This window comes from Scyliorhinus canicula, chromosome 4, assembly GCF_902713615.1.
Source record: "Scyliorhinus canicula chromosome 4, sScyCan1.1, whole genome shotgun sequence".
Classification (NCBI taxonomy): Eukaryota; Metazoa; Chordata; class Chondrichthyes; order Carcharhiniformes; family Scyliorhinidae; genus Scyliorhinus; species Scyliorhinus canicula.
The window spans coordinates 117,143,839-117,171,111 of NC_052149.1; the positions used below are offsets into that span (position 1 = coordinate 117,143,839).

At 49.0% G+C, this 27,273-nt stretch overlaps 1 protein-coding gene across 2 annotated transcripts in view; it reads right to left on the minus strand.

Moving 5' to 3' along the window:
* The window catches only part of si:ch211-267e7.3 (ADAMTS-like protein 2), a 190,088-nt gene extending 165,575 nt beyond the window's left edge, over window positions 1-24,513 (minus strand). For both annotated transcript variants that reach the window (XM_038795019.1, XM_038795020.1), the window contains exon 1: window positions 24,138-24,513. In XM_038795019.1, the coding sequence (XP_038650947.1) occupies window positions 24,138-24,236 (99 nt within the window). In that variant the 5' untranslated portion in view covers window positions 24,237-24,513. The remainder of the gene's footprint in view (window positions 1-24,137) is intronic.
* Between the last annotated feature and the right edge of the window lie 2,760 nt (window positions 24,514-27,273).

The window sequence follows — 27,273 nt, forward strand, 5'->3', positions numbered from 1 at the left end:
GGAGGCCATTCAACCCATTGTGTCCGTACCAGTTCTCCAAATGAGCATTTCATTTTGTGCCATTTTCCTGCCTTCTCCTAATAACCCTGCACAATCTTCCTTTTCAAATTGCAGTCTATTTTCAGTTTGAATGCCTCGATTGAACCCGCCTCCACCACCTGATCATCCCTGGGCGTGTGTACGCAACCTCCATTCTGCCATAGCCACTCTTGACAGCCTGGCTGAGGCCCTCAAACACACTGCCCACAACAGGAAGAGAAAGAACTCAGAACACATGCACATGAGACAGCAAGACATACAGTCCGAATGATGAAGTGGCATTTTATGACGTGTTAGCATGGAACACCACCAAAAGGTTTATCCCTAACAGTGCATGCGTACTTTAAATAATATTTCACTATCTGACCCTCAATTGTGCTGTCCAATGTTATGCTAATTCACACAGACAAGGAAGGTCCTAGATCCGGTGACTCGAATCAGGAAAGGACAACTGGTGTTTCTGACCCAAATTAACACAGGGGGTATTGTGTGTGAAAATCAGGCACAATTACTGTAACATAGGACCAGGAGTGGGCCATTCAGCCCCTTGAGCCTGTTCCGCCATTCAGTGAGATCATGGCTGATCTGTGACCGAGCTCCATGTACTTGTCTTTGGCCTACCTCCTTTAATATCTTTGTTTAACAAAAAACTTTCTATCTCAGATTTAAAATTAATAACTGTTCTAGCTTCAACTGTTTTTTGTGGGAGAGAGTTCCAAACCTCTACCACCCTTTGAGTGAAGAAGTTCTTCCTAATATCTCTCCTGAATGGTCTGGCCCTAATTTTTAGACTATGCTCCTTAGTTTTAGAATCTTCAACCAGTGGAAATAGTTTATCTTTATCGTCCATGTCTTTCCCTGTTAATATCTTGAAGGCTTTGATCAAATCATCCCTTAATCTTCTAAATTCTACCGAAAATAGGTCTAATTTGAGTAATCGCTCCTCATAACTCAATCCCTGTAATCCAGGTATCAATTTTGTAAACCCCCTCCAAAGCCAAAATATCCTTTGACGGTGTAATGCACAAAACTGCTTACAACACTCCAAGTGGGGTCTAACTAGGGTCTTGTATAGCTGCAACATAACTTCTGTGTCTTTAAATTCCAACCCTCTAGATATAAAGGCTAGCATTCCTTTAGCCTTGATTATTTTCTGCACTTGTTCCTGGCATTTTAAGGACTTCTGCACCTGAACCCCCAAGTCTCTTTGGACAGTGTCCACACTCCACACTGCAAAACGTAAAAAGCATGGGGAGGATTGGCATGGCTATGAAGCCTTCCCAGCTGAATAGTTCACCAAGGTTTACCACCTACGATAACACAAGAATACTAACTACCTGAGTGAGCTCCAATATGGAACCAGATGCCAACGGTCAACAACCTCAGGGAACAAGTGGGGTCATGGCGAGACAAAGAGGCAAAATCTGAAGGAAATCTGGAGAAGAAATAACAGCAGTATGGATCTGATTAAAATCCGCACACCCGGCACTACCAGCCAGCAGGTTTAGAAAAGTTATTACACATAAAATAATCAGCAGTCATTAGAGGGGAAATTAAGACTCAGGGGAATTCATTCCTACCTAAGAGTACAGAAAATTCCTGAAAGAATTTTTTTAAGCAGTTGGACCACCGTGTGTTAGGGGACAGGGACTACATTCCCTTTCATAGCTGATCTGCAATCAATTCCCAGATAGAGGCTCAGAAACGGAGGGGAGGACTGAGGAAGGGTTTCCAGCAAACTGCTCCTCTGCCTCCTAGTGGTTGGCTGCAGAACAGCAGCAGTTGAAACCTGGGACTGGGTCACCCTCTGATCGCTCATATATAAAAACCAGCAAATTGAATCCTGGTTCCTTGGCAGTTCAATGGTTACTTTCACCACCAGAGTTGCACTGGGCAAACCAAGACTTGATCGCTATCTATGCGGTTCACTTCAATCAGCCTCATTAACCCGGGGGCCAGGAAAGGGAAAACTAATCGCGTTGTGCTGCTGTGACTTCTGTAACAGACCATTTTCCAGTATTCTGTGGCCCACACACACTCATCACTCCAACCTTGATGAGCTCCACTCACTTTGCCAACAGCATGAATTCACAATCCTACCCCCAATCTCCAAATTGCTACACATCCTCAGTGATTCTGATCGATGAATGATAGCTTTCACCCTCATCTCCAATTTCAGAATTTTTACTGTGCTTTACAATATCCCAAACTGGCTTGGCGCACAAGAGAGTGTAAGCAAGTTCAACAGTTATTTTCTGTTCGCAATGTGTCAACTATTCTAGTGCACAGCAAGATTCCACAAGCAATGATCAAAACGAGCACTTATTTAATTATTGTGTTGCCACTGGGTTGAGGGAGGAATGTTTGCCGGGCATTGGGACTGCATCTCCAGCCCCACCCCTGCTATCTTTCAAAAAAAAGCATCCACCTGACCCATTGGAGCACACAGATGAGATTTAATGTACTGGCTCGTCCAAAAGATGGCACCTCTGACAAAGAGGCATTCCCTAGCAATATCAGCATTGTTGATTTATTCCAATGCAGTTGAGCCAAATTTACATTTAGCAGTTGTTCCCACTCCATGACTGGAAGCTACTCATGCATCCAGTACTCAACAAGGCCCTTTGAGGTGGCATATGGCGCAGTGGTTAGCACTGGGACTGTGGCGCTGAGGACCCGGGTTCGAATCCATGCCCTGGGTCACTGTCCGTGTGGAGTTTGGAGTTTGCACATTCTCCCCATGTCTGCTTGGGTTTCACCCCCACAACCCAAAGATGTGTGGGTAAGGTGGATTGGCCATGCTAAATTTCCCCCCAAAATTGGGGGGAAAAATAATTGGGTACTCTAAATTTATTTTTAAAAAACAAGGCCCTTTGCATAACAAGATGTTTAACAAGGGCATTATCTGAAAAAAGATTGACCCCAAACCACCGAGTGAGGTAGTAAGACAGGTGAAAGAGGAGTTTAAGGACTTTATTTATTTATTTCATGTGTGGATGTCACTAGCTCACCTAGCATTTATTGCCCGTGAAAGCATTGTACCTTGGCGCCAAGCCGAAGAATTAACCCTAATCAGCAGAGCTGTCACTGAACATTCACACTTTCACATTTAATGTATAATTTCACCTTTTTATGTTACTACACTTACAATAGAATAATTTCTTAAAATATACTATTTATAGATTATTTTCTCCTCTCCTCTCCTCTAACCTGCTCCCAGGCCGGGGTTTACATCCTGTGGGGGATCCTCCAATTGGGAGGGAGCTCCACCTCCTAATCACCTGGGAGTTTGTATTCAAAGGTGTAGGGGAATCCAATAGAATGTAAGTTCAAACCCCTTTGGGGGCTGTAACAAATTTAAATATTAAATAATCAAGTAGATATATTACGGTTGGATTTAAAAGCCTGCAGTGCTAAAACCTTGCTGTAAGATTTCGCTTTGGATGAGCATCAAATCAGATATTTTGCTAAACTGAACATACTCCCTGGACAAATGGACAATTGGACGAAGTCAGATAACAAAAGACACTGCAAAGGAAATATTGTCCCTTCGAAAGAACAGTGTACATAGCTGGTCGAACACCAGTTTTGAAAAAAAAATCAATAACTAAGTGAACCAATTATGTAATTACACACAAAGTCAGAGATGAGGTATTGATCATTTAGGAGATAAAAGTAAAGACTTTGAATAATATCATTGCTAGCTCATCATATACCGATGCTCCAGAGGCAGAATTGGAAAGAATTGCCATTAACAAAGGAACTCGTGGACAAGCTTACTCTTCAGCGACCTGATCACTTGTTTCAGAATGTAAAATCTATGTTGTGTTGTTAACTATGCTTTTTCCTTATTAAAATAAACTGTCTCTTTTAATTTGCTATTTGAGAGTCCATTTTACCTTATGGTTATTTCCTGTTGGAACCAAAATATTTATTCGATTTTATTCGGTTAATTTGCAGTCAGCTAATTGATTAAGTTAAAATATTCTTTGGTAAAAAACCAACAGATCTCAGAAGCATGCTGTCCCAATACTGCCTCCTTCTGATGTCAGGGAGCTGCCCCAGGACCAAATTTTGTTTTTTAAACAATGGAGTCTTCCCACCAGAAGTGGCAGGAGAGAGCAGGTCACCCACCCAGTATGTACACTGACGTCACGCGCCCCATTCATCCGGAGAAGAGCTTCTTCTATTTTGTAGCTGCCAGCACATAAGGCAACAGGACTGTGAAGAATTGAAAATGGATCATTTCGTAATAAGGAAGAGAGGGCCACAGACACAAACAGGCCAGGGTCTCACAACACAATTTACTAGAGAGAGCTCCACAGAAGAGTCCACAGCAGGACAAAGCAGTGCTGGTGTGAACTCCAGGGTCTCTGGTGAACAACCCATTAAGAAGCAGCTGAAATCAGGAACAAGGCAGTATAAAGATGATTCCTTTGTGTACGGCTTTATTAATTGGCCAATGCCAATCAGGATGCAAAGTCTATGCGTGTTATATGCAGGGATGTACTGGCAAATTAATGTTTTAAACACTAAAAATGTCAAAGGCATTTGAAGACTAAGCATGGCAAGTTCGAGGATTAAGCCGCCTGATTTTTTTCAAAGGATGCAGCGAGAACTTAAATGATCAGGTAACGTCCTGAGCAGAAATATAATATTCAATGGCAAAGCAAGTGAGATCATGAGGACCTAGCAGGTTCACCTGTCACATTATAGGCAAGTGAAAATGGTGTGTCACAAAGGTCAGCTAGTGAGGGTTGCGAAAGTTGGCTGGCGTGGGTCGCGAATCTCAGCTGGTTGGTAAAAGTGGGTCCCAGGAAAAAAAGTTTGAAAACGCTGCTATACAGGCTGTTCCCAGGAAGGCACAGCAAGACAAACATTAGCTGCTGCTGGAGGATCATCAACTCAGTGAAGGATGCTCTTTGGTCTCCCCAAAACCTGTTGGTGTTCCAGCGCAAACAGTTGTCCCTGACCAAGTGTTGCAGACTGTCACATTCCAAAGCCCAGGACTATATCTTGAGGGATGTACTAAAGCTTGGAGCAGCTGCTGCAGAGGCGCAGTGGGGGACAGTCGCTGTCCAAAACCTTTCAGCCATAACGCATCGAGAAGCTGGGTATTGTATGGACTCCTTCGGGCTGTATAACCCACATTGAATGTATGCAGAGAATATTACATGCTTCACAATTGTATTGAAGCATCTCAGAGTGCAACATGATCTATGTAGGCAACTTAAATACCTTTGCACCATTTTGTAATGACCATTTGAAATGTCTATAATGTTTCTTTGACTGTATTGAAGCAGCTCAAAATAATGTATGGGGAGAACTTGAATATTATTGCACTTTGTGTAATGGCAATTTTGAAATGTTTGTAATGTTCTTTCCGATTATTTACAAATACAGTATATTTTTTCAAAAAAAATTTCAAACCCCACTTGCGGCTTGCACACAAATTCTAGGCTGATACATCAATCCAATACAGAAGAACTGCTCCTACTGTTGGAAGGGCTCTCTTTTGGATAAGATGTCAAACACTTCCAGGTGTTATAAAATATGCCATAGCACTGCTCAGAGAGCTGGGACGTTCTACTTAGTGTCTGACCAATATTTATCCCTTAATTCACATCACTAAAAGAGATTTCATGGTCACTATCACATGACTGTTTGTGAGAGCTCAATGTGCCCCAATTGGTTGCCATGTTTCCCACTTAACAACCCTCTACTTTTCAAAAGTACTTTCCAGTCTGATGATACCTTCCCAGAATGTAAAGAATTTTGGAAATTGAACACCAATACATCTGCTACCTCATTATCCACCTCTTTTAAGACCCAAGGATGAAGAATATCAGGACCCGGAGACTTGTCAGCCCACAGCTCCATCAATTTGCTCAGTACCACTTCCCTAGTAACTGTAATTTCACCAAGTTTCCCTCTCCGTGTCGTAATATCCACTCATGTATATCATGAGATGCAGGCAGGCAGTGATTGACACACAGGATAACCAATGAATACACACGACACAGAACAACCAATCACCAGACAGGACACCGCCACTATAAAGCCCACACAGCATTAAGACTCTCCCTCTCTCACAAGACACGGCTAAGGAGATAGTCACAGTGCACAAGCCAATGAACATCATCACCATGTGGTAGAGAGCTAGTCTGGTCAATGCAGTAGGAGGTTATCAGTCAGGTTAATAGAGTGTCAACCCACAGCGGATTATGTACAGCAATCAGCAAGTTCAATAAAACAGTGTTGGACCATCTCCTGTGTCGGAAGCCTGTTTCTCGTTTCACTGCATCCAGTTGCAGTCGATGTTAGACCAACACAGATAACACATCACTCCCTTCCACTCCTGGTTTGCAGCTATTACTGGAATGTTTTTTGTCTCCTCTATAATGAAGACAGAAGCAAAATGCTTGATTATTTCACATAGTGAGTCCACCCCTTAGAATTTTTCTTGATAGTAGGAATATACTTATTCTCTGGATTCTGAAATATCCCCTTATATATCTGTCACTGCTCCTCCATATATCTATCCTCTAGCCCAGTATCTCTGTTCACTTCAGCAAGCTCAGCTTTCATGTCCATGAAATATGAAAGGGGTTAGGACAAACTAAACTATGGAGGAACAAAAATGGCTCGGAAATAAACAGAGTTATAGCGCAGGAGTGGGAAAAGATGGTAAAAATGAGCAACTGCTTTAAAAATTAAAATACCAGGTTATGAGATTTAAAATGATATAACTGCATTTAAGACAAAAAAGAGGAAAAATATTATTAAACTAATCAAACTTATAAAGGTAAAGCTTCTGTTCCAGATGGATTGCACCATCCATTTTAAAAGAACGGAGGGAAGAAATAGCAATGGCATAATCACAACTATTTAACAGTTCTTTAGAAAAGGGTGTGGCGTCAGATGACTGGGATAAGCGAAATAATACTTATTCTTAAGAACAGAAGGAGAACACGACCAGTGAACCATAGACCAGTCAGCTTAACACCGACAATGGAAAACAACAATTTATTTATATAGTACATTTAACAGAATGAACCATCCCAGGTGCTTATTAAAAAACAAAGTACGACACCAGGTCACATGAAAAGACATTACATCAGGTGGCCCAAGAGCTTGGTCAAAGAGTTACGTTTTAAGGGATGTCTTAGAGGAGGAAATCAAGGTAGTGAGAAGGAGAGGTGTAAGGAGGGAATCCAGAGCTTAATGCCGATGCAACGGAAGACAAAGCACCAATGAAAGAGAAGTTTTTTAAAAAATAAATCTGGAGTACCCAATTCATTTTCTCAATTAAAGGGCAATTTAGCGTGGCCAATCCACCGACCCTGCACATCTTTGGGTTGAGGGTGCGAAACCCACGCAAACACGGGGAGATTGTGCAAACTTCACACGGACAGTGACCCAGGGCTGGGATCGAACCTGGGACCTCGGCGCCGTGAGGCAGCAGTGCTAACCATTGAATGAAGAAGAAGTTATAATTGGAAATGCGCAACACTTGCGGCGACAGGGATGTGCTGAGCATTTGCACGAAAGGTGGCTCTCCTCCTAAGAACCCAAAATTAGACTCTTTTACTCAAAATAGCCCGTTGAAACAGGGTAAAAATATCCCCTCACCCCACCTAACAGCAGCACAAGAGAAAATGCTGAGTAACAGTATCTCCCAATGCCGCAAAGAAACAAAAAGCGGCAGAAACCAGAAGAAACAAGCAGTCGAGACAGCAGGCGGTCCCGGAGACCCTGGCCACCATGCAAGCGGCCCTGGACATGGCAAAGACAACTAGAGGCCCAAGGGAATACCATCAAAGAATTGGAAATAGCCTCAACAGATCAAAGCGACCAGATTGCCGACCTAGAGATGGAAATAGTGAGGTTGGTGGCAATGCGGGGCAGTCTAAAGGGGAAAATAGAGGATCAAGAGAACCGGTCATGCCGCCAGAACTTAAGGATAGCGAAACGAACCAAATGCAGGGACCATGTCCACGGACTATGTGGCCCAGATGTTGGGAAACCTGGTGGGAAGAAGGAGCTTCCCCAACCCTCAAGAAATAGACAGAGCCCACCGGTTGCTCAGGTCGAAACCCAAGGTCAGAGAGCTGCCGAAGGTAATAACCACCAAATGCACCAGAAGCAGGACCGGGAAAGAATCCTGCACTGGGGCAAGCAAACAAAGACCTGCAACTGAGCAGGACACCAGATCAGGATATATCAAGACATTGGGCAGACCTGGCCAAGCGCCGCGCGGAATTCAACAGAGCGAAAGCAGTTCTGTACAAGAGCAAATTAAAGTTTGGGATGCTGTACCCGACCAAACTTTAGGTCACATTCCAGGGCAGGGAGCACATTTTCACGACCCCTGCAGCTGCGGACAAGTTTGTGCAGGAGAATGGGTTGGGAAAACAGCAGCATAAACAGCGGCGAGAAGATCACCCGGAGGGACTGAAATGATCTGAGAGGCACTTTGCGTGGGACTGTCCTGCTTCGCTCTGAATCCAAGAGACAAAATGTCGGAAAGAAGGGGCGAGGGCAGCGGAGCGCAGGAGAGGGGGAGGAGAATGAAAAGAGGGGAAACCATATAGCGGGCGAAGGGTAAGCTCATAACTGGCCCCAAGATGGGGGGGGGACACACCATACTAGTGGGAAGACTAGTGCCCAGAGGTACGAGTGAGTGGGTGGGGGGGAGGGGGGGCGACGCATCTCTTGTAGAGGAGAGAGTGCCTGGCAATAGGGGGGGGGGGGGGGGGGGGGGGGGGGGCGCTATATTAGGATGAGGGAAGAAGATAAGGCGGGGGGAGAAATAGAATCATAAGGGAAAAATAGGAACAAGGCGGAGAAGGGCTCTAGGCTGGCTACAACAGGCGACAGGTGGCGACAGGAATAAAATAGCACCGTAAGCAGCCACTTTGGAGGGTCCCCAAACAAAGAGAAACCCCGGAGAGAAAACCCAGATGGCGTAAACACAGTGGATGGCCATGTTAGGTGGCCCCTGGACAAAGGGAAGCCTGGAGAGTAGGGGCCTCATGGTGAGTACGTGGAGCACAGCCATTTTGGATGGCCCTCTAACAAAGGGAACCCTGGCGTGCAGGGATGCATCCACAAGGTAAGTATGGGGGGGTGGGGGGGGGGGATCAGCATAGTCACCTGGAACGTCAAGGGACTTAACGGGCCAGTGAAAAATTCCAGCGTTTTCACCACCTGAAAGGAGTGAAAGCTGACATACTGCCATATTGTTTCTCCAAGAGACACACCTGAGGGAGAAGGATCAACTGCGGGTAAGTAAGGGCTGGGTGGGACAGATCTACCATTCCCGCTACGGGACTAGAGCTAGGGGCAGTAACCATACTACTTAAGAAGAGGACAGCATTTACCGCGACAACGGTTATGAACCCAGCAGGACAGTAAGTCATGGTCAGCAGTGACCTGGAAGGGGCACCAATGGTCCTGGTTAATGTGTATGCCCCTAACTGGGACGACACGGAGTTTATAAAGAAGACCATGGCGGAAATCCCCGACATAGATACTCACCGACTAATCATGGAGATTTTAAATGTGCATAGGGCACACGGACGGACAGATCAAACCCCAAATCGGGCAAACATTAAATATGGCAAAAGAACTAAGCACATTGAATAGTAATCGTTTATTGTCACAAGTAGGCTTCAATGAAGTTACTGTGAAAAGCCCCTAATTGCCACCTGTTTGGGGAGGCCGGTACGGGAATTGAACCCATGCTGCTAGCATTGTTCTGCATTACAAGCCAGCTGTTTAGCCCACTGTGCTAAACCAGCATTTATGGAGCAGATGGGAACTGTGGACCCATGGAGGTTCACACACCCAGGGGAGAAGGAGTTCTTCTTCTCCCAAGTACACCAGGTACCCGCATATCAACTTCTTCGTAGTGGGGAAATTGGTGATTTCGGGAATAGTAAGAACAGAATACCCCACGGTCGTAATCTCCGACCACGCTCCACACTTCATGGATGTGAGGTTGGAAACGGACCGTGCCCAGCGCCCCCCCCCAACCCCAGACCATGGAGGTTGGACACGGCCCCCCATGCCAATTAGGCATATTGAAAGAAAATATTACAGGCCATAGATGGGTACATCATCAACAGCAAGAATTGGGAGGTCTCACCTTCCACGTCCTGGAGGCGCTGAAGGCCATGATTAGAGGAGAGATAATTGCTTATAAAGCACCCAGAGACAGGCAGGAGAGGGCGGCTAGGCAACAACTGGTAGATTCCATACTGGAGGTGGACTGGCAATGATCCGAGGCCTGACCGTAGAGCTTCTGGCGGAGAGAAAAAAGCTATAAATGGATGTTCACCTGCTCTCCACTAGTATGGCAGTGCACCAGCTCCGCCAGACATGGGGGACCTTCCACGAACATGGAAATAAAGTCAGCCAGCTGCTGGCTCATCAGCTGGGAAGGCCGGCAGTCATGAGGGAAATATTTCTGATCTGGGACAACAATGCCAGACCAGAACCGAGCCTAAAAGATCAATGAGGCATTTGAGGCCTACGACCGGGGACTGTACTCCTCCGTGTCCCCCGACGGGAACTTGAGGAATAAGCAGTTTCTCAGTGGACTGGACATGCCAGTTGTGGGGGTGGATAGAAAGCGGGGGCTGGAAGCACCACTAGAACTGGGGGAAATCATGGAGAGAATCAACTCCATGCATCCAGGGAAGATCCCGGGACCAGACGGATTCCTGGCGACTTCTAGAAAACATCCACACCAGCACTGGCCCGCACGTGCGGGAGATGTTTGCAAACTTGCTAGCAAAGGTTACGCTGACACCAATGCTAACACAAGCCTCAATCTCGCTGGCACCCAAGAAAGACAAAGGCCCAACTGAATGCGGGTCCTATAGACCCATTTCGCTGATCAACATAGACGTGAAAATACTGGCCAAGATCTTAGCCAAATGATTGGAAAACTGCGTGCCAAAGGTGGTCACAGAGGACCAGATAGGCTTTGATAAGGGGAGACATCGAACATCAAGCACCTGCTGAGCATGATAATGACCCCACCTAGGGAGAGAACACCAGAGGTGGACATCTCCCTGGACGCAGAAAAAGCCTTTGACAGAGTCGAATGGAAGTACTTCATAGAGGTACTGGAGCGTTTTGGGCTCGGAGCAGGGGTCACCTCCTGGCTGAAACATCTGTACGGCCCTCCCACAGCAAGCATGTGGACTAACACCACCAGCTCTAAATACTTCCAGCTGCACAGGGCACAAGGCAGGGATGCCCACTGTCCCATCTCCTATTTGCCCTGGCAATAGAACCACTGGCAATCACCCTCAGAGCCTCGAAGAGGGGGCAGAGCGCACAGAGTCTCACTCTATGTGGATAATCTGTTTCTATGGGCGGAATTCTCCGCAAGGCCCGACACCGCCGTGAAACCTGGAGAGGTTCATGACGGCGCAGAAGCCTCTCCCGGCTCCCTATTCTCCCCTACCCGGGGGGATAGGCAGGCCGTACCGGGAAACTCGGCGGCCGGGCCTTGTCCCTGGCTTCAAGGCCCGGCGCGCCAAGAATGACGCCGCGGCGGCGCCTAATGACGTCAGCCGCGCATGCGCAGGTTGGACAGCTCAGACCCGCGCATGCGCGGTTGCCGTATTTCCCCTCGGCCGCCCCGCAAGACGTGGCGGCTTGATCTTGCGGGGCGGCGGAGGGGAAAGAGTGCGTCCCCTTGAGACGCCGGCCCGACGATTGGTGGGCACCGATCGCGGGCCAGTCCCCTCCCAAGCACGGTCGCGGTGCTCGATCCCCGATCCGCCACCCCCCCCCCCCCTAGGCCCCACACTTACCTGCCGCGGGCAGCGACCAGGTGTGGTTGCCGCCGTCGTGAACAGGTCGGGAACGGCAGGCCGCTCGGCCCATCCGGGTCGGAGAATCACAGGCCGCCGTCGGCGTGTCGGAAAATCGGACACGACATTTTGGGGGGGGTGGGAGAATAGCGGGAGGTGCGGGAGCGAACCTCCCGTTATTCTCCCACCAATCGTGGTTGCGGAGAATCGCGACCTCTACGTCTCAGACCCCCAATGTGTATTTTATGTTTGTCCTATAATGTATTTTTTCATGTACGGAATGATCTATTTGAGCTGCATGCAGAACAATATTTTTTACCGTACCTCGGTACATGTGACAATAAACCAATCCAATCCAATCCAAAGCAGCATAAAAGGATCATGACACTTCTGAAAGAGTTTGAAGCCTTCTTGGGCTACAAAATCAACCTGAGCACTAAACCTGCAACACTACCACTGGGCGGCCACAGCGGAAAGAAAGAGGGAATGGGTAAGGGAGCCGGAAGCAGGATGGGAAAGGATGGAGAGTTCCTGCAGAGGAAGGTCTCTACAGGCGCTTGCCACTGCAACACTCCCATCCCTGCCAACTAAGCACTCTACAAGCCCAGTAGCAACAGCCACGCTCCGATCATGGAACCAGCTACGGTACACTTTGGCTTGACCGAAATGTCTATCATGGCCCCCATCTGCAACAACCACAGGTTCATGGCAGCCACAATGGATGCAACCTTTAAGAGGTGGAGACAGGACAGGACGGTGGTGGGGGTGGGGGGGGGGGGGACCTTTACACAGACAACAGACTAGCGACGTTAGAGGAACTGAAGGAAAGGTTGCAACTTAGGGGCTGGTTTAGCACAGGGCTAAATAGCTGGCTTTTAAAGCAGACCATGGCAGACCAGTAGCACGGATTCAATTCCCGTACCAGCCTCCCCGAACAGGCGCCAGAATGTGGCGACTAGGGGCTTTTCACAGTAACTTCATTTGAAGCTTACTTGTGACAATAAGAGACTTTCATTTCATTTCAACTGCCGAACGGGAACGAACTATGACATTTGCAAATCAAAAACTTCCTCCACATCATACCCACTGACACTGAAACACTCAATGTTAGAGGAACTGTTGAACATGGGCATCTTAGGTGGAGGAACTGCGGGGACCAGTATGGATGACTGTTAGAGGAGACATGTTCCCCGCTGGATGAGACACTGGGAAAATGGGAGGAAGAACTAGGGATAGAAATAGGGTGGTGACTCTGGGGCGAAGCACTGAACAGGGCAAACTCCATTTCCGCATGTGCAAGGCTAAGCCTAATGCAGATGAAAGTGGTGCACAGAACACACCTAACTAGAACTTGAATGAGCAGTTTCTTCTCGGAGGTGGAGGACAAATATCAACTGTGCCAGGGAGATCCAGCCAACAACACCCACTTGTTCTGGGCATACCCTTGACTTGCCGGGTTTTGGACAGCCTTCTTTGAGGCAATCTCCAACGTTGTGGGGGTGAGGGTGGAGCCAAGCCCGAAAGTGGCAATCTTCAAGTTATCAGAACAGCCAGAACTATTCATGGCTGGCTGATGCCGTTGCCTACCTAATCGTCAGCCGAAAAACCTGCTTGGCTAGCAATCAGCAGCACCACCCAAATCTGCAGACTGGCTGTCTGACCTACCAGAATTTCTCCAACTGGAGAAAATCAAATTCACCATGTGGGGGTCGGAAGAGGGCTTCCACAGGACCTGGAGGCCATTCACCAATTTGTTCCAGGACCTGTTTGTAGTCAACAGCCAATGGTGGTGGTGGTGATGAGGGGTGGAGACAGACGAGCCATTGCTCGCAAAAGGAAGAGAAGGGAAGAGAAGATGGGTAAAAACACACAAGAAGACCGTGGGACACAAGGGGATAAACCCAAGGGAAAAAAGAGGATGCGAGTACAAACTATCAAGCACAATCCAGGGCCAACAGCAGGCAACGCAGCGGAGGCTGGCTGGTCAAACAAAATACACAGCCACCAAAGAAAGACAAAAGAGCAACTGTAAGTATGTCAGCCGAAGTTATTTGACTTTGTTCTTCTTTCTCAGTAATAGAACATAGAACATAGAACAGTACAGCACAGAACAGGCCCTTCGGCCCTCAATGTTGTGCCGAGCAATGATCACCCCACTTAAACCCACGCAACCCGTATACCCGTAATTAACCTTAATTAACAATCCCCCCATTAACCTTATACTACGGGCAATTTAGCATGGCCAATCCACCTAACCCGCACATCTTTTGTGACAGTCGAGGTAAAGGATAGCTATTCAGAATAGCAGGAGGTGTGTGCTGTCCAGTGGCGGCTATGAAGGAGTAGGTCACACATTTGGTGGCTCCCGCTCAGGTCGGAACTTTGGACCTTTTCCCCATTCTGTTGCCGAATCTGAAGTTGGATCTGAAAGTTGATGTTGGATGCAATTGTGAAGAGGAATCCTACATCAGTGCTTGGAGAGGTGGACCAGGAGTGCTCGCAAAGGAAGAAATAGGCGAACGGAGAAGGCTTAGACCGAGGCTGCAGCGGGAGAAAGCATGGCGGACGACCAGGGTTCTGGCTCGAGAACCCACCGGTCGACGGAGCAGTTGATGCAGTTTATACAGGAGGGCTTCACCAAGCAGAAACAGGATTGCTTGGACCCGATTAAGGAGTCGATTGCGTGACTGGAACTCAGACTGGATGCTCAAGATTGGGCGATCCAGAAAGTGGAGAAGGCACTGACTGAGCAGGAGGAGCACCAAGCTGCAGTGGAGTTGGAGGTGGGGATGTTTAGAGACCAACAGAAAAGGCTCCAGGAGAAGGTGGAGGATCTAGAGAACAGGTCCCGCTGGCAGAACCTGAGAATCGTGGGTCTCCCGGAGGGATCCGAAGGAACAGACGCAGGGGCATACATAGCCAATATGTTTGAGAAGCTACTGTGGGATGGGACGTTCACCCGGCCCTTGAAGGTGGACAGGGCGCACAGCGCTAGCGAGGAAGCCGCGTGTAGGTGACCACCCAAGAACAATGGTGGTGAGATTCCACATGTACCTGGACAAGGAGTGTATTCTACGGTGGGCCAGGCAAACACAGAGCTGCAAATGGGAGAACAGCGTCCTGTGTATATATCAGGATCTGAGCGCGGACGTGGCCAGGAGAAGAGCAGTGTTGAACCAGATAAAATAAACCCTTTTTAAGATGAAGGTAAATTTTGAACTACTGTACCCGGCCCGTCTTTGGGTTATGCACGAAGAGCAACATTTCTACTTCAAGTCACCTGAGTCACCCGTTTCTGTCTTTGGATGCTACTTGTAATGCCTTTTGTATTGAGTTGGGGTCTGCGGACGAGCTGCTTGAGTTAAAATTTGCATTTGCACTGATGGGGGATGGAGGTCTGAATGTTAGATGTTTGATCGTCTTTTTGATTTTCTTTGTCTGTTTCTTTTGGGCAATTGGGTTGGGATTGTTTACGTTTGCATATGTGTGTCTGAGCCGAGGGGGGGGTTTACAATAGATGGGAAAATGTCTGGCGCCATGGGTGGGGGCCACTAGCTGGGCGGGCTAGCTCATGGAAGCGCAGTGGGGGGTGAGCAGATGGTACTCTTGTTGGAGGGGGCTGTGTGTATGGTTCTGTTACTAGTGGGGGGAGGGACTTTTGCTGTGGGACAATAGGGAGGTCGGGGATGGAGGCTGTCTGGGGGCGAGCCTGCGGATGCGTGGGGCCCGAGCTGGAGACTGGCCCATGAAAGGTGATGGCTGATCGGCGGAGGGGGGGGGGTGGCGAGAAGCCCCCCAACCAGGCTGCTCACATGGAATGTAAGAGGGCTAAATGGGCCGGTTAAAAGGGCACATGTGTTCGCGCATTTGAGGGGACTGAAGGCGGACGTGGCAATGTTGCAGGAGACGCACCTTAAAGTAACTGACGAGGTCAGACTAAGGAAGGGATGGGTCAGGCAGGTTTTCCACTCGGGGCTGGACTCTAAGACTAGAGGGTCGCGATCCTGATTAATAAGCGAGTGTCATTCGAAGCGGGAAGAATAGTTGCGGACGTGGGGGGTCGGTACATATTGGTCAGTGAAAAGCTGGAGGGGCTGCCGGTGGTACTCGTGAATGTGTACACGCCGAATTGGGATGATGTGGAGTTCATAAGGAGGACGTTGGGGAAGATCCAGCACCTGGATTCGCAGAAGCTGGTTAATTGGGAGGGGGGGGACTTCAACACAGTCATTAACCCAGATCTAGCTCAAGGACAGGCAGGTGCCGGCAATAGCAAAGGAGCTAAATGGGTTCATGGAGCAGTTGGAGGTGGTGGACCCATGGAGATTTGGGCGGCCGAGAGTGAAGGAGTTTTCCTTCTACTCGCACGTGCATAAAGTGTATTCCCGGATTAACTTTTTTATCCTGAGCAGGGCTCTACAGGTGGAGTTTGGCTTGCTAACTACAGGGAAGGCAGTAGAGCAGCTGAGGAAGGCAAGGGGGGCAATCTACGAATATGGGGACAATCTACAAATATGGGGAGAAGGCCAGTAGAATGCTTGCGCAGCAGCTTAGAAAGCGGGAGGCGGCGAGGGAGATTGGGCAAGTAAAGGATAGAGATGGGAACCGGGTCAGAGATTCAGCTGGGGTCAATAAGGCGTTCGAGGAATTCTACAGCAGACGGTCCGAGTCGGAATCTCCAGCTGGGCCAGAGGGGATGAGGCAATTCTTAGGGGGGCTGAAGTTCCCGAAGGTTGACGAAGAGTTGGTAGAAGGGCTGGGGGCCCCCGATTGGGTTGGAAGAGATAGCAGATGGGCTGAAGGCTATGCAGGCGGGTAAAGCCCCAGGACCGGATGAGTACACCGTGGAGTTTTACAAAAGGTTCTCTGGGATATTGGTGTCAATGCTGATCAGAACATTTAATGAGGCAATGGAGAGAGGGGGGCTGCCCCCGACTATGTCACAGGCCACTATCTTACTGATCTTGAAGCGGGATAAGGACCCGGAGCTATGTGGGTCCGACAGACCGATCTCCCTACTAAATGTAGACGCCAAATTGTTGGCAAAGATCTTGGCCTCAAGGATTGAGGACTGTGTCCCGGACGTGATCGGGGAGGACCTGGCGAGAGTTGTTAAGGGGAGGCAGTTGGTGGCCACCGTAAGAAGGCTGTTGAATGTTATCATGATGCCCCCAGAGGGTAGGGACGTAGAGATCGTGGTCGCAATGGACTCAGAGATGGCTTTTGACCAGGTGGAATGGGATTATCTGTGGGAGGTATTGGGGCGGTTTGGATTTGGGAGAGGCTTCATTGACTGGGTCAGGCTGCTGTATCAGGCGCCCGTGGCAAATGTTCGGACGAACAGGCTGACATCGGATATTTTAGGCTACACTGGGGGACGAGGCAGGGTGCCTCGCCTCCCCGCTGTTGTTCGCACTGGCCATAGAACCGCTGGCAATTGCGTTGAGAGCCTCAAAGAGAAGGGATTGGTCCGGGGAGGGGTAGAACACAAGAGTCTCGCTGTACGTGGACGATCTGCTCTTATACAGGGGCTGTTTAGCTCACAGGGCTAATCGCTGGCTTTGAAAGCAGACCAAGACAAGCCAGCAGCACGGTTCGATTCCCGTAACAGCCTCCCTGAACAGGCGCCGGAATGTGGCGACTAGGGGCTTTTCACAGTAACTTCATTGAAGTCTACTCGTGACAATAAGCAATTTAAAAAAAAAAAAAATATGTCGGACCCATTGGAAGGGATGGAAAAAAATATGGGGATTCTGGGGGATTGGACAGTTTTCGGGGTATAAATTGAACATGGGGAAAAGTGAGATGTTCGCAATCCAGGCAAGGGGGCAGGAGAGGTGATTGGGGGAGCTGCCGTTTAGGGTGGTAGGGGGAAGCTTCCGGTACCTAGGCATACAGGTGGCGCGGGAATGGGAACGGCAGGAACGTCTATACAAGCTTAATCTGGCCTGACTAGTAGATCAAATGAAGGAGGATTTTCAGAGGTGGGACATGCTCCCATTGTCACTGGCTGGGAGGGTACAGACAGTGAAAATGACGGTGCTCCTCAGATTCCTGTTTGGGCATTGGTAATGGCGCCTCTGCCGTTCCTGCCGGCATGCTACTCCACCAGCCCTGTGGTGGTCGCGGCTCTGAGTGTCTGGGGGCAGAGGAGGAGACGTGTGGGAGCAGAGGGAGTATCGGTCTGGTCCCCAATTTGCAATAATCACCGGTTTGCCCCGGGGAGGTTAGATGGAGGGTTCCGGAGATGGCAGAGAGCAGGGATCGAGAGGATGGGAGATATGTTTATAGAGGGGAGCTTTCCCTGAGGGAAGTGGAGGAGAAATTTGAACTGACGGGAGGAAATGACTTTAGGTACCTGCAGGCGCGGGACTTCCTACGAAGGCAGGTCTCAACCTTCCTGCTCCTACCACCAAGGGGGACACAGGACAGGGCAGTTTCCAGAGTGTGGGTGGGTGAAGGGAGGGTTTCGGACATTTATAAGGAGCTTATGGGGTCAGAGGAAACACAGACGGAGGAGCTAAAACACAATTGGGAACAGGAGTTAGGAGGAGAGATAGAGGATGGTCTCTGGGCGCACGTGTTCAGTAGAGTCACAGTTTAAGGTTGTTCACCGGCCTCACATGACAGTGGCCCAGATGAGCAGGTTCTTTGGGGTGGAAGACAGGTGCGCAAGGTGTGCGGGAGGACAAGCGAACCATGTCCATATGTTCTGGGCAAGCCCGAAGCTTAGGGGATTCTGGCAGGGGTTTGCGGACGTCATGTCCAAAGTGTTGAAAATAAGGGTGGCATCGAGTCCAGAGGTGGCGATTTTCGGAGTGTCAGAAGACCCGGGAATCCAGGAGGAGAAATAGCCGGAGACGGATATTATTAGCTTGGAGGGACTCAAAGCCCCCGAAGTTGGAGACCTGGCTAACTGACATGGCTAGCTTTCTCTGTCTGGAGAAAATCAAGTTTGCCCTGAGAGGGTTAATGTTAGGGTTCACCCGGAGGTGGCAGCCATTCGTCGACTTCTTTAGGGAGAATTAACCATTAGCGGAGGGTGGGGGGAGATGGCTTTTGCACTGTTTATAATTGTATGGACACTGTTTCTTCTGTTACTGTTATAAAACCATAAATGCCCCAATGAAATGTTTATTAAAAAAAAGAGTAGCAGGAAGTGAAAAGTGGGGCTCCAAAGTAGCAGTACTGGGGTCACTGTTATATTAACAAATTATGTAAATAACGTAGGACGGGATTCTCCGACCTCCCCCACCAGGCCGGAGAATTGCCGGGGCGGAGGCGTGAATCCTGCCCCGCCGCCCTGATGCCGGCTGCCGCATTCTCTGGCGCCAGTTTTTCGGTGGGGGCGGGAATCGCATCGCGCCGGTCAGGGGCCGTTGGTAGTAGTCCCCCCCCACCCCGGTGATCCTCCACTCCGCGATGGGCCGGAGTGTCTGCCCGTTATCGGCCAGTCCCGCAGTCGTAAATCAAACAAGGTCCTTACCAGCGGGATCTGGCTCTGCAGGCGGCCTGCGGAGTCCTCAGGAGGGCGCAGGGGATCTGACCCCAGGGGGTGACCCCACGGTGGCCTGGCCCGCGATTGGGGCCCACTGATCCGTGGGCGGGCCTGTGCCATGAGGGCACTCTTTCCCTCCACGCGGCCGCTGTAAACGTCCGCCATGGCCGGCGCGGAGAACCCCGCTGTGCATGCGCTGGGATCACTCCAGCACACGCTGGCGCTCCCGCGCATGCTTAAACTCACGCCAGCTGGCGGAGGCCCTTCGGCGCCGGTAGGTGTAGCGCCAACGCCGGCCTAGCCTCTGAAGATGCGGAGGATTCCGCACCTTCTGGGCGGCCCGACACCAGAGTGGTTCACGCCACTCCTCGTCGCCAGTTAGGGGAGAATCGCGGCCTTAGACTTTATAACCAAAAACACAATTGCTAAATTTGCAGATTACATCAAAATAGGGAGGATAGTCAATGTTGAGGACTGCAACAATTTATAAGAGTATATTAAGACACTTGCAGAACAGCATATAATTGGCAAATTGATTTCAGGATAGATAAATATGAAGTATAATATTTTGGTAAAAACATATAGGGCACAATTCTCCATTGCCCGACCAAAATCGGGAAATGCTATTGGGCGGAGAATAGCTTGTGAAGCCAAAATCGCTGCAATCACCGGTTTGACGCCAAATCACAATTCTCCATCACCTCGAAAACAGCGTCAATGCATTTCACTCCGCACGTACATATCATTAGCGGGCACGATCTGGCACTTTCCAGGGCCTCCGTGATTCTCCGCCTCCGATGGCCTGAGTTCCCGATGGCCTGATTCACAAGTCCTTTTAAAAATCGTGAAACCAACGTGTTGTGTTGGCTGCTGAGGGAGAGACAGGGCGTATAGAAGGTGTCCAACACCACCATAGTTTGCCAACAGTTGTGCCACTGGTTGGGGGGCTTCTGCCAGGGCCATAGAGAGCAGTGGGGGGTGGCCAGGAGGTGGGCTGTGGGGTCGAGGTGGACAGGCACAGAGCACCATCGCTGCAGCTGGCAAGGCAGCCATGCAGCTGCGCACACCGCTAACAGCCCACTTTGAACCTGGTGCCACAGGTCGAATAGGTGTCCCCCCCCCCCCCCCCCCAGGGCACTCCCCTGGATGCCCTCTGGCCCCAGACAACCCATTAGCTGTGTGGGCGTGCTCCAGCACATCCAGTGCCATCTTGTTGGCTGGGATAAGTGTGTGTAGGGAGTATAATGTGCAGCTGCAGCTGGTCAGCCTCCCGAGTGTCAATCACAGACCCGGTGATTCCCGCACCATTTTTCATTGGAATCGATTGTGTTCCACACAGCACCGGTGCTAGTCTCTCAATGATAGAATTGGTCCAGGTGTGGCGTCGGTTTTTCTGTCATAAAAGTCTACGGTTTCTCTTTTGGAGTTAACACTTAGTCTCAGAAATGGAGAATCCCGTCCCTGATCTCTGTTACTTAGAAAATAATAAATGAATTGGTGTGGAGGAACAAATAGACCTAGGAATGCAGATACACATTACTAAAAATAGTGGCACAAGTTATTACGGTCAAAGAAACAAGCCAAGTAATGGGATTTATTTCTTGAGGAATTAAATTATGCTAAGTTATGCTAAATTTGTATTGAACTTTATAAAACGATAGAGGTACTAGAGAGGAACAAAAAGATTCATAAAGGTGGTACCAGAAATGCAACATACTATCTGGAAAAGATGCAGAGGTTAGGAGCGAAATTCTCCCATCGGGAGACTAAGTGCCGACGGCGGAGCGAAAACCGAAGTGTTTCACTCCGGCGTCCGAGGCCGCTCCTCACCCCCTATTCTCCCACCCCCAGGGAGTTAGGAGTGACGCCGCGTGAATTATGCGCACCGGGCGCGGCGCCACGTAAATTACACGGCCAGCGTCGCGTAAATGACGTCACCCATGCGGGCGTCCCGCAAGACATGGAGGATTGATCTTGCGGGGCGGCGGAAGAAAAGAGTGCATCCTTTAGAGACACCGGCCCACCGATTGGTGGGCACCGATCGTGGGCCAGACCCCTACTGAGCGCTCCCCTGGTGCTCGATCCTCCCTCCCCCCCCCCCCCCCACACCGCACACGCAGTGTCCGCACGCTGTTCACGCCGGCAGCGACCAGGTGTCGTTGGCGCCGGCGTGAACCCGTCGGATAGGGCAGGCCGCTCGGCCCATCCGGGCCAGAGAATCGCCGCTCGCCTGCTACAAACGGCGAGCGGCGATTCTCCAAGCGGCCTGTCGTGAAATGCGGCACGCCGTTTTGGGGGGCGTGGGAGAATCGCGTGCGGGTGCCAGGGCGGCGTGGCGGGAATCGCCCGGCACTCCCGCGATTCTCCCACGCGGCGTGGGGGTCGAAGAATTGCGCCCCTAGGTTTCTGTTTTCTTGAAAAGTGAAAGCTGAAATGCAGGTAATACAGAACTTTAGAAATTAGCAAAGTTTTTGATAGAATAGAAACAGGGAGAATGTTACCACTGGTGTAGAAGAGCATAACTAGAGACAAACAATTTAGATGGTCACCAAGAAATCAGGTAAGAAGTTAAGAAGGGGATATGGTGGCCCAGTGGTTATGTAATTGGACTAGAAATCAAGGAGATCCAGGCTAATTGCCGGGGGTTATCTGGGAAACCGTGGCAGCTGGTGAAATTTGAACTGAAAGCCATCACAGATTGTTGTAGAAACTCATCAGGTTCTCTAATGTCCCACAGGGAAGAAAAACTGCCATCCTTACCCGGCCTGTCCTGCATGTGACTCTGCACCCACCGCGATGTGGTTGACTTTTAACTACCCTCTCAAATGTTGAGTTCAATGGCAATCATGGATGGACAACAAATGCTGGTCTTGTCAGGGACACCCTCATCCCATGGAGGCTAGATCAACATCCAATAGATTGTGAGAACGGGGCCGGATGGGAAGAGGTCTCAGTGGAGGACAAACGCCAGAATGGACTGAATGTTTATTTATGTGTCGTATATTCTACACAATTCTGTCCAAGTCGAGCCTTTTAAACATGATTATCAGGAAGCGTTGTTCGCACGTTTGGCCTTCCATCTGTCAACCGAGCCTTTCCACCTGAAGAAGTCAGGAGCAGGGAGTTGAGCACACTCTCCTGCTAACTTTTGGCAGCTTGCTGCTTTTCCCATGGGCTCCCGCTTAGCGTTGGGGACCTCCCGATTTTAAATGGGGACACAAGGAGGGGGGTGGGGGTGGTTATTGCTGCGATCTGAACACTCAGAGGCTGTGGGAAAATCGCACAAGAGCACCAAAAAAAAACAAAAGGCACCACAGCAAACAACCTTTCAAAGAACTCTCTTTTTCCAAGGGAAATGTTTCGCTAATCGTTTCAGTTAATGATGCCCAATTTTGGATGTTGTAAGGAGCTTGCGGCTATGAGTACAGTGGTTAAGTTCATCATGTTCAAGAAAGCTGTGGGTTGAACAAGCGCGCACACACACACAGACAACCCCCCCCCCCCCCCCTCCCCCCTCCCGAGAAGTCTAATCGCTTCTCCTTTTTTCCCCTCGGGGTTGGCAGCTCCCAAGAGCGGCCAGAGACAAAACAAATCCCACGTGATGTGGCAGAGTATTAACACGGCCCCGAACCAGGGCCAGATGAAAGGCTTCAGTTTGAGGCAAAATTAATGTGCCTCTCCTCCAGTCTAGACAGACAGGGGCTGCAAACTAACTGCCCCTCGCCAGCCTCTCAATCCACACACTGCCCTCCTCCCACTTCCAACATTCTGAAAGAAAACACACACTGGGTCACATAGCCTTCCCTTTCAAAATATAAAATTAAAATCTTCATCTCAATCGTTTCACCCTCTTCCCCCCCCCCCCCCCCCTCCCCCCCACTCAAAAAAAAACAATCAAGTAAATTCAAATCCACACCTTTGTCTTTTAAATATCAAAATAATCATTCGGAACCACTAACAAATTGCCTTGTGCACAATTCTTTTTTAAACTCAGCCCTGAGTTGTAACATCAAGGAGGTAGGTGCCAGTCGCGCGTTCAGGTTGAAGGGGGGGGAACTAGAGTAACTTTGACAAAGTAACTTTGATCCAGCATCTACAATATTTGGGTTTTGGCAATGTGTGTTTACAGATTTCTCGGGGACGAAACTGGCAGGAGAGTTTTTATTTGAAGGCACAACGTTGCTGCAGTGTGTGTGATGGGAGACTGCAACTGGAATCAGCCGGGATCCAACATACTTCGGGATCAGGAAAGCATTAGAGATAAAGGGCGGGCGGTTCAGTTTAACTGGGCAGTCAAAGTTAGCACAGCGAGACCCTGTTTGCCTCCGCGCACACAGTATGCGTCTAGATTAAAAGGTGAACAGTTCTATTTATCTCATCTTCAAAATATTTCTGCTTAAATATATAAAATATTTCTGCTTAAACAAAAAAGTTCTCCCTCAAATCTGGAAAATATACTACACTCAATGCCATTTTAAAAAACATTTTAAAATCAGGATGCAACAACTGATTTGCAAAGTCCTTTTAAAATATGTGTATTTCTAAAACCTTTTTAAAATAAAGCAACGAGTCAAAACAAAAATCCAAATGTTTCCTCAGCACCTCACACACGTGAGAGGATCTCACACTAAAACAGCTTTTGTCTTGTGCTGTCCTTCTGTGAAGCCGGCTATTACTCACGTTGCAACGAGAGAGACTGAGGGGGTGGGTGGGGGGGATGAAAAAAGCATTAAAGCTCACGAGTGTGTAAGATAAGAACTAAAACTTACCATAAAGCCGTGAGCCTCAACCCGCCACAGCAGGAAAAACACAGAATAGGTGAAAAGCGCAGCAGAGCTGCTACCGAGAGTCCAATCCCTGGCAGCCATTCTCCAGCAGAACTGCAGGAGAACACATCAAGGGAGAGCTTGATGAAACCTGGATGAAGAGCAATTAATGACTTTACAACCTGTGGGTGCAAGCGAGGGGAGCAGATCGCTCCATTTACCCTGATTGACAAGCTAGACTAGCAGTGTGTGTGTGTAAAACCCCCAGCTCAAAGGAAAAGACACCCATTCTTTTCCTCCTTTGTGCCTGTGTGTGCTTACTGCACATTCTTTTGAACTTTGTTTTCCCTCTCTGCCTCTTTCCCTCACCCCTCCCCAAAGAGACACAAAAGAGGAGGACAAACAGGGGGGGCGGGGGTGGAGAGCAGTCGACCTGAACAAGCATTCAGCCTTGCCGATTGCACGCCAGTGGGCTGCAACTCAGGAAGTGACAAGGGGCTGGGACCTGGAGCCACCTCCAGGCTGCCTGCCTGCCTTTGAAGCTTACGCAGCAGGTTAAAGGAGGAAACGTTTCCTCTTTAATACCAGACGTTAAGGAGAATAGACAGGATCCTCTTTTTTTCATGTGTGGAGACAACCTGGTAATTCAAAGCCATAGAGCAGAAATGAAAGCCACATGGCATGTCTCTTTAAATGATCCCTATTTTCCAGGACCGTGCCTGGGGTGGGAGGGCAGGGGGACTTTTCTGGATGTTCAGTGAAATGCCCATTTTCTCATATTTCATAGAATTTACAGTGCAGAAGGAGGCCACTCGGCCCATCGAGTCTGCACCAGCCCTTGGAAAGAGCACCCTACCCAAGTCCAGGCTTCCACCCTATTCCCGTAACCCAACCTAACCTTTTGGACGCTAAAGGATAATTTAGCATGGCCAATCCACCTAATTTGCACATCTATGGACAGTGGGAGGAAACCGGAGCCCCAGAGGAAACCCATGAAGACACGGGGAGAAAGTGTACACTCCACACAGACTGTCGCCTGAAGCCGGAATTGAACCCGGGACCCGAGAGCTGAGAGGAGCATAACCACTGTGCCTCCGTGCTGTGGTTGCTGCTTTTCTTTGCACTTTTCTTGAATTTGCAGAGTAGGAAAGATCATGTTTGTGGTGCCTGTCGATGGGGGAAAACCACACTATGACTCGAGAAGGAGTTCCTCAACCACTGGGAGGCAGCAATTGAGGAGAATCATTGCGATGATCCTCCCTATGACAGACAACAGGGAGACTTCTCTGTACTTACAGAATTTGACTTGTTTCGATGAAAACAAACGTAGACAATGAAATTCATCACCTCCCAAGTGCCAACTCAGCTTCCAGCTGACTAAGAAGAAGCGTACAAAGGGTCATCTGGACTCGAAACGTTAGCTCTTTTCTCTCCCTACGGATGCTGCCACACCTGGTGAGATTTTCCAGCATTTTCTCTTTGGTTTCAGATTCCAGCACCAGCAATATTTTGCTTTTATCCTGCGTATTTGGGGGCCAGGATCTCAAACCCAAGACTCTTAAGATCACAGTTTGCTGGGCAGCAGGGATCCCCGTTCTCCTATATATACATTTCAATACTTGAACAACCTACAGCAGGCACCTCAAAGCATTGGGGAAGTACATTTGCAAGCTCCTCCAAATCCAGTAGCAACAAAGGCACTCCACCAGCAGCATCCTCTCCCAATCCAACAGGCGCTGGGAATGCTGAGGAGAGTAACTTACCTCCTGACTCCCCACAGCCTGTCCATCATCTACAAGGCACAAGTCAAGAGGTTGATGCAATACTCTCACTTGTGTGGATGAGTACAACTCCAATAACACTCAAGAAGCTTGACACCATCCAGGACAAAGCAGCCCACATGATTGGCATCCCATCCATCACCTTAAACATCACCTCCACCACCGACACACAGTGGCAGCAGTGTGGACCATCTACAAATGTACTGCAGCAATTATCAAGGCTCCTTCAACAACACCTTCCAAACCCACAACTTCTACCATCAAGAAGTTCGAAGGGCAGCAGATACATGGAAACACATCAAACTCCAAGTTCCCCTCCAAGTCATTCACCATCCTGACTTGGAAATACATCACTGTTTCTTCACTGTCGCTGGATCAAAATCCTGGGACTCCCTGCTAACAGCACTGTGGGTAGGCCTACACCACATGGACTGCGAAGGTTCAAAATGGCAGCTCACCACCACCTTCTTAAGGGCAATTGGGGATGGGAAATAAATTCTGGCTTGGCCAGTGATGCCTATGTCCCATGAACAAATTTTTTAAAGATTAAAAGATAAAATGCCCAGCGTCATGTCACTAATCACTCTCATCACTCCTTTGGGTGGGACATGTCATTCATTTCAAAGCAAAATACTGCTGGTGCTGGAAATCTGAAATAAAAATACAAAATTCAGGACTCTTTTTAAAATAGAATTTGACTGCCTGTCATCCCCACTGATTCCCCAACTCGTTCTCTGTGCCCCTCCACTGAGCGTCAGTGGTGGAGATGTTTAAGATGATGGATGAGACACCAATCAAGCGGCTGCTTTGTCCTGGATGCTTTCAAGCTGGCAGGTCTGGCAGCATCTGTGGAGAGAAAAACACAGTTAACATTCTGAGTTTGGGGGCGACACGGTGGCACAGCGGTTAGCACTGCTGCCTACGGCGCTTAGGACCAGGGTTCGATCCCGGCTCTGGGTCACTGTCTGTGTGGAGTTTGCACATTCTTCCTGTGTCTGCGTGGGTCTCACCCCCACAACCCAAAGATGTGCAGGTTAGGTGAATTGGCCCCGCTAAATTGCCCCTTAATTGGGAAAAAAAATAATTGGGTACTCTAAATTTTAAAATAACACTCTGAGTCCATATGACCTTTCTATAGGATTGTCATGTGGACTGGAAACGTTAAATGTCTCTCTCTCTGGTGATCTACCCTGAAGATCGTGCATTTGACTTATCAGCTATCTCATTGAACTGGAGTGTAAACAAGTCGTCCTCTATCTGAGGGACATCATCAGAAGAAAAAATACAAGGAAACCAGTGTTTCTCTCAGAAGCTTTGACAAAGACTCATCCAGACTTGAAACGTTCGTTCCATTCTCT